The 7,500-nt window shown below is 40.0% G+C and overlaps 2 protein-coding genes across 2 annotated transcripts in view; both read right to left on the reverse strand.

The window, feature by feature from the left end:
* Nucleotides 1-7,500, reverse strand: part of LOC137974679 (glutathione hydrolase 1 proenzyme-like) — a 137,158-nt gene that overhangs the window by 53,934 nt on the left and 75,724 nt on the right. The gene's annotated exons all lie outside the window — the stretch shown is intronic.
* The window catches only part of LOC137974680 (glutathione hydrolase 1 proenzyme-like), a 37,501-nt gene continuing 30,235 nt past the window's right edge, over nt 235-7,500 (reverse strand). The window contains exon 8 of the mRNA XM_068821618.1: nt 235-5,241. Coding sequence (XP_068677719.1) covers nt 4,960-5,241 — 282 coding nt within the window. The 3' untranslated portion in view covers nt 235-4,959. The remainder of the gene's footprint in view (nt 5,242-7,500) is intronic.

The raw sequence follows: 7,500 nt of genomic DNA on the forward strand, positions 1-7,500 counted from the left end.
CTGGAAAACGCCAAGCGTGCCCATTTATTTTTAAAATAAACTTAACACACGCACATGCACAGATATGGGATTTTGGTAGAGGTGTAATAAGAACTCACTTTGCTAACACGAATCGATTGGCTTTGTTCAAAACCTTCATGGTGCTTTTGGATAAGTAGTTATATAAAGGTTCTAACTAAAAAAACACAAAACTTATTTAATTAAAGATATTTACCTACCCTTACAGTTCCACGCTTAGGTTCTTAAACCACCACAAATCTCAAACAATCTAAAATTTGATCGCCATTTTTCAGGGCGCTGAAGTACGTCTGAAGAGTAGAAAAGACCTTACATAATGAAAAGGAAAGGGCACGCGCAAACATCGGGGGATCAGTCAATTGTTTCGGTTTCAAAGTGAGTCTTGGTGTTCAACTATTGTAAGGGAAATGGTTTTGATTTGCATAACAATACGCAACTCATTTCCATTTGAATGGTTGTGCACCGGGACTCGCTTTGAAACTGAGGCATGGAGCAACTCGGAAATGGGCTATTCGTGTGCGTTTTCTGGTTTTGATACCAGCATGCGCAGTGAGTACTCGTCCCACTATTTGCAATGAGACTAGCTTATAAAAATGTTCTTTAATTAAGACTAGACTCTGTTTATTACTGTGATATAGAAAGTCGTTCAAACCGACCTTTCGGCTTTACAATCTTTGAGGAACAGCAAATAGCTTCTTAAACTATGTATTACTTCCAACAATGTTTTCGTGCTAACACAGCCTACAACATGCTCGACTGTACTTTCCCCATCAGTACAAGTTAGCTATTTTTGTAAAATATCTTTTTGTCGTAACTGGAATGGACCGTTGACGTAAAACGCGAAGGTTGTCTTAAGTTTCTATCGAGGCGATGCAACGTCAAATAAACACTGACACTCTTTCCAAGTGACGATCCCTTAAGCTTTTATTAATTTTATCATAAAACTTTCGTAAAGCATCTTAAGAGTAACAATACGCTATTGAGATACAGTAAACACCCACATATAAGAACAAGTGGACGAAGAACATCACGGTCACATTTGGCCAATTAAGCACCATTTATATAAGAACCAATGCAGCCTGATAAATAATACATGTTCTTATATAAAAAGAAAAAGGGTGCCAGAATGAGAAAGCAATGTAACTCGTATTAAAGTACTATGAGAAGGGGCTGCTGGTCCCTGTTAGTGAATTGTATGTTAATTAAACCTCTGCTATTACAAGGCAAGCAATTCTTAAGCCAAATGGAGCAATCTGATTAGCTGGTTTTTGGTCGGGATTTTACAGTACGGAATATAGTTTTGCATGTAAAAGGTTACCGTTCAAACTTTGCTGATGGATGACGAAGATTGAGAACATTCACTAAGAAGAGAAGTGTCCCTCGGTCGTTTTTGTACGGATCGAGCGCTGCCACGACCTCGAAACAATATTCCTCAGGACTTACGGCCCACGCGCTCGGTTAGTAAGAGGTTAGCAATGTATAATGTACAGTATTTCTGAAACATATTTCAAGAAAATTTTAAGCTCAGTTTCTCACTAAGCACGCGGCAAATAAGAACTTGATCAACCTGAACCCCGAAATCGTATGTTCTTATATGCGGGTGTTTGCTGTGCAACTAAACTTTTAGTTACCCTTGACCGTTTTAAAATATCACAAAAGAAATCCGGCGCTAAGAGCCCATAACCATAAGTGTGAAATTCGTTCGTGCCGACGCTTGACCGAGGCAAACATTTGATTGTCTCGATATCAATTTCCTCACCTCTATAGACCATATCAAGAGAAAATGATGGGACAGAGAGAGAGGCTCCCGGTCCAGCACTTGGGATATGTCATGTCCACGAAAGTTATTTTTAGACGAGCGGAAGTCTTTGTTCTAGCGGAAGTCTGTCTTCCGAGACGTCCGCATGCATGCCAACCTTGGTCTGATGTTTGAAAAAAAAGCAAAGATTTCATGTAATGGCGGACAAAGTGGACTTAACGTCTGTATGCGGACGTCTCAGAAGACAGACTTCCGCTAGAACAAAGACTTCCGCCGTCTAAAAATAACTTTCGTGGACATGACATATCCCCGCCAACGCCTTGAGCCTCCTTCTCTGTCCCCTCATTTTCTCTTGACCATATCAGTTCATAAATGGCGGCCAATAAATTATTCCTTTGTCCTTGTGCTGATAAGACCAACTAGCCTCGTTTGAATGGACAGAATACAAAAGAAATGTTGCTTTGGAACGAGGCTAGTTGATTTCGTTGGCTCGAAGACAAAAGAGGATAATTTACTGGCCTCCATTTATGAACGGTCTGTGGCAAGAGCTTAGCATTGACAAGAGATTCGAATTTAATATGTGAGACCTGGAGCCCACGACTAGAAGCGTATAACTTCATTGCGTTTGTGGAACGACGTTTTTACAGACCGATTTACTCTTAGACATTGCATGCTGCGGGCGGATACCCTAGATAGGGATATCCTCTGGTATCCTTCCCTTTCATTGAATTAAGTGAATAAAGTTGGTATTATTATTATTAACCCTCGCCCGGTTGTTCAAAAGCCGATTAACGCTAATCCCAGATTAAAAATTAACCAAGGAGTTTATTTCTCTACTCTCAAAAGCTGTTCAACGCTGATATTCGACAAAACTTTGCATTAGAAGAAGTCAATCTTGAAAAACCAAAATAAGCAAAAGAAACTTTCACCAAAAAGTTGAAAACATGAAACAAATGTTCACGCTAATCCTGGATTAAGTTAATCGGCTTTCGAACAACCGGGCCCTGTACTTTTTGGTTTTTCCATTTCAGATCACGTGATGTTCCCAAGGGAATTTTCCTTTTGTTTTTTCATGAGTTATGCATACATATGCACGTGCATAAGACGGCATTTGAAAAAAGTGTTCCCTAGAGTAACATCACGTGGTCTGAAATTGGAAAACGAAGTGCACAAGATAGAGCAGTTTTCAATTGAGTGTCGTAAAACCAAAACCAAAGTAATTACTTGGCCAATCAAAAAGGTTTGAGACAATCCAGTAAACCAATCAAAACTTGAAGTAATAGGCCTTTTGCAACTAACGATCACATGGTACAAAATCCCCATGCTGGAGGGCAAGCTCATTATTATTCTCCCATTGGGACATTAAAACAAAGGCAAGTCAAGCTTGACTGGTTTAGGTCTCTTTGTTTTAATGTCCCAGTGGAGAAATAATAATGAGCTTGCCCTCCAGCATGGCGGATTTTGTATCATGTGATCGTTAGTTGCAAAAGGCCTATTTTCTATTTTCGAATTCCTCATAATACACTTTGTTTGCCACCCAAATTTTGCATAAACTATTGTTTTCAAATGCTCTTGGGGACACTGCATATTCCCAATATAGAATTACACGTAGCAAACACACAGCGCGGGAAAATGTGCACAGGCGCGTCACGATTGGTTTTGGTTTCACTTCTGATTGGTTGGAAAAATGGCGCGAGAACTTTGAACATTTGAAGTAATCATAAACCAAAGTAATTCACTAATTACTTTCGACACTCAATTGAAAACCACTCTAAAGAGGTCCATTATTACGCATGGGATTGAACCAAGTTTCCAAAAGACATTTTACTGCATTGTTCTGCACACAAACACGGTCGCCGTGACGTCAGAGGGAAACCACCAAATATTGGAGTTGTAGGATGCTGGTTATGCTGGTTGTGGGCAGCTGGTGGGACCTGTCTGTATGTACGGCCATATAAAACGCAACCGAATAGATTTGTGGCTTCAAACGAACTCGCATATTAATTGCTAATTATTTCTTACTTGTGAAAACATAGTTATAAATGGGAACGTTTATGAAACTCGACAACTTTCTTTGTTTTATGACCATGCACAGCCAATCAAAAGCTTCGATTCTGCATGGTCACGGTCAAGTTGATTTTCTTAACCAGTCCATCTACATTAACTATGGTCAAAATTGACATTCAGTTTTGCATGAGCTATCAAAAACTCGTCTGTCACCCTGCCCTTTTTGTTTTGTTACGCAACGCTCGGTTGGAGCTCTATTTGAGGGAAACGCGTTCACGTTTAGAAAGCGAATGAATTAGTTCTGTCACGTACAACACAAAACTTCAAGGGGTGACAATCTTAACTGCTGTCCTTGAGTCGTTGCTAAAAGATTCACTGAAGTGAACATTCGACGCATGCGTAAACACAAGCGACATACTGCGCAAGCCCAAAGGCGTCTAGATAATTAGTACATTGACACTTACTAACCCTTTCACTCCCAATATCTGAATGTTGATTCTCCTTACTGACTCCCATACATTCCTTTTTATGCCAGTTATGGAAATTTGATGATGTATCCAGACAAAAAACCCGCTACCGGTCTGCTTAACAAGGTAATGACCTTGTGAGGAGAAAATTTATAATTTGGGAGTCATGAAGGGTATTACATGGCCGCTCGGGCATACGAATTTTATCTTCGAGTGTTGATAGTTTCTCTCAACAGCTGCAGTGAGAGATATTATCAGTACGAGAAGGCAAAATTCGTATCCCCAAGCGACCATGTAATGTTATGCTTTAAAAAGTGGTCAACAACCGCTAAAAACACGCATGTTCTGTGACGTGTAGCAAAATATGAAAGTTATGAAAAATAAGTCTTGATAATGTCAACTTGTGCAATAAAAATGTTAATGTAGTATAGACGTATTATATTACAGCTCAAAGGTATCTTACAGTGAGGGGGAAGGAAGGTCGCGTTTTATTGGCTAATCCTGCTAGTTACCATGACGACACCAATATCTTCACATATGAAACAACAAAATTATATGTTCATTGCGCGAGTTGAAGGTATGACTTTTTCGTGAGAAGGGAAAATCCTAGTATCTATATAATAAAATTGGTTGACAAGTTAATGTGTTTGCATCCAGTGCTTTTCTTTGCTTGCGTCCCTAGTGAAAACTAACCCAACCCTTACCCCTCTATTGTCCCGCGGGTGCCCCAAATTTTCTCGGGTCAGACTTGGCGTATATTCCACCTTTACCTTTCCTGTAAACCGCTTGAACCACCGCAAACTGAGTCACACTTCCAACTTGGACATTGTGCCCAAGAGCTTCTAAGCCTTCGACTATCTCTTCATCGAGACGATATCTCTCTTTTTCTTCTATGGTGACATCCTGATCTGGTACCAGGTGGTTGTGAAGTCGTTTTTGGTCGACAGCTTCAGATAGGGATTTGCCAAACCAGAGCTTGTTCATTAATACCTGTGAACAACAGTTCAGATGTTATTGAAATCCAACAAGAAAATTCGGGGGTAACCACGCATTTTTCAAACATAATTCATGAACAATATTTGTAAAAAGCTCTAAAATATAAAGCAATGTATGGCGTTCATTCTCAAATTGAAGCTTAATTATCTCTATAGAATGCATGGTTAACCCCAATTTTCTTTATGGATACAAAGAGTACTTACGAAGATCTACTTTCTCTGCATAGTTTTAAACCGTGCAAAAATATCCCTGCATTAGTAAGCATCACCGATAGGAAATCCGAGTATATGGCGTTGCCCAGAACGCATACGCAATAACAATAGTAGGCGCCGTCCTTAATTACAGGTTGAAGTGAGTTGGCAATGAAGTTGAGAATTGAGGGGTGTCTCCAGGTGAAGCGATCAAGGTAATGTTGACAACCAGGGGGAGTGATTCAGGGTTAAGGCAAAAGGAGCAATCAGGACTTTGTGGTAATCCTCATTTTGTTATATTCTTACGTGTAGGAATGAAGTTCTTGATGTAGCGAATGGTAAAATTGTAAATGTTCTTGGGTAGATGAGACTAATCAGGCGACCAAATAGAGTTAACCGATGAAAATGAGTGCTTAATAACATTTGAGAAAAAGAAACCTTGAGATGTTATTCTAAGAGGGCGCGCTGGATATGAAGTGATAGATAACCAACGAGGTTTTATATCCAGCAAGCCCGAGTAGAATAATTGTTTTATTAAAAACTCCAGGATCAACAACTCTTCCATGCTGAATTCTTCCTCGGTCAATTCCGGTCGAAAACGGCTTTTGTCGGTCATTTTTTCTCAGAGCTGCAAAAATGTTTTCAGCTCGCTTTATTGCTGACTCGTTCCTTGACCATATCGGGTACAGCAGATAAATGAACTGATAGCCTGTGTCCGGCGAGCCAATGAAAATGATGGAAATCTGATATCCGTAGTTCAGTTGTTAATAACTGTATTTATCCTGGAAAGACCAATGAGCTGCCCATAGAATCAGATATCATGAACTAGTGCCCAGCAATCTGTGATAAATCAAACATTGGTTTTTGAGGAGAGAGGAAAACCGGAGAACCCGGAATAAAACCTCACGGAGCAGAGTAGAGGACCAAACGGAGCAGAGTAGAGGACCAACGAACACAATCCACATATGACGCGCAAGCTGGGAATCGAAACCAGGCCACATTGGTGGGAGGCGAGTTCTCTCACCACTCCAATATCCCTGTTCCCTCAAGGTTAACCCAGAAATTACTTTTAACGAGTCAAGTCGAAGCTTCGTGACAAAAAAATTCTTTCAAGCATACAAAATTTAAGATACAAACAAAAAAGATTAACTTGGAAAAATTGTTAAGCTGAACAGTTTTCAAAAACCCTAATTGCAATAAATTTTAATCCTCTTCAATTTTGCCCATCGCTGCATCGTTTTGTGTTTGCTGATTTATTCAAAATTTTAAGTAGTTATTTTCACGTTTTTTTTTATGTACCGCAGGTGTTACTGTTTAAGATGGCGCTTTAGTTTGATTTTAAATTCTCTTAACGTCTCTTCTTGCCTAATGTTTCTCGGAATGGTGTTGTAAGTTCGAGCGCCGTTTATTCTAAAGCTCCCCTGATACTTAGCAGTTTTTGTGAAGGGAGAGCGCATCAAATCACGGCTTCTGGTGTTATAGCCATGGAAAAAGTGGGCATGCCTAAACTCTGAAAGTAAGTACGAAGGCGCTATTCCGTGAAGACATTTATGGACTAAAAGGCATTTGAGATAATTTCTGCGCGCTTGTAGGTTGGGCCAGCCAAGTGTTGATTTTAACTCCTCAGCCCCGATTGATCGACCTTCAATGATACATGCAGCACGTCTGTTTAGCTTATCTAGGTAATCTTTGCTCCCAGCCCCACAACTGTCCCAAACAGGCGAACAGTAATCGAATAATGGCAATGGGGAGAACCTTACGCGCTCGACGCAGAACACCTAATCTTGACGAGATCTTGTTACCAATATATTCTATAAGGTCCTTCCAAGATAGAGTGTCGTCTAGGAGGACCCCAAGATATTTGAACTTATTAACCCTTTCTAAACGCGTGTTAGTGATTTCTATAACTAGTTCGTCAGCCTCTGCGGTACTCTGATGAGTACCAACAAGCATAATCTTCGTTTTCTCAAGATTAAGTATTAGAAAATTAGCAAGAAGCCAGCTTAGGACATCCGTTAGGCCACCAGTTAACTGAGCTTGAATTTCACTGACAGACTTGCTT

Source organism: Montipora foliosa, chromosome 11, assembly GCF_036669935.1.
Source record: "Montipora foliosa isolate CH-2021 chromosome 11, ASM3666993v2, whole genome shotgun sequence".
NCBI lineage: Eukaryota > Metazoa > Cnidaria > Anthozoa > Scleractinia > Acroporidae > Montipora > Montipora foliosa.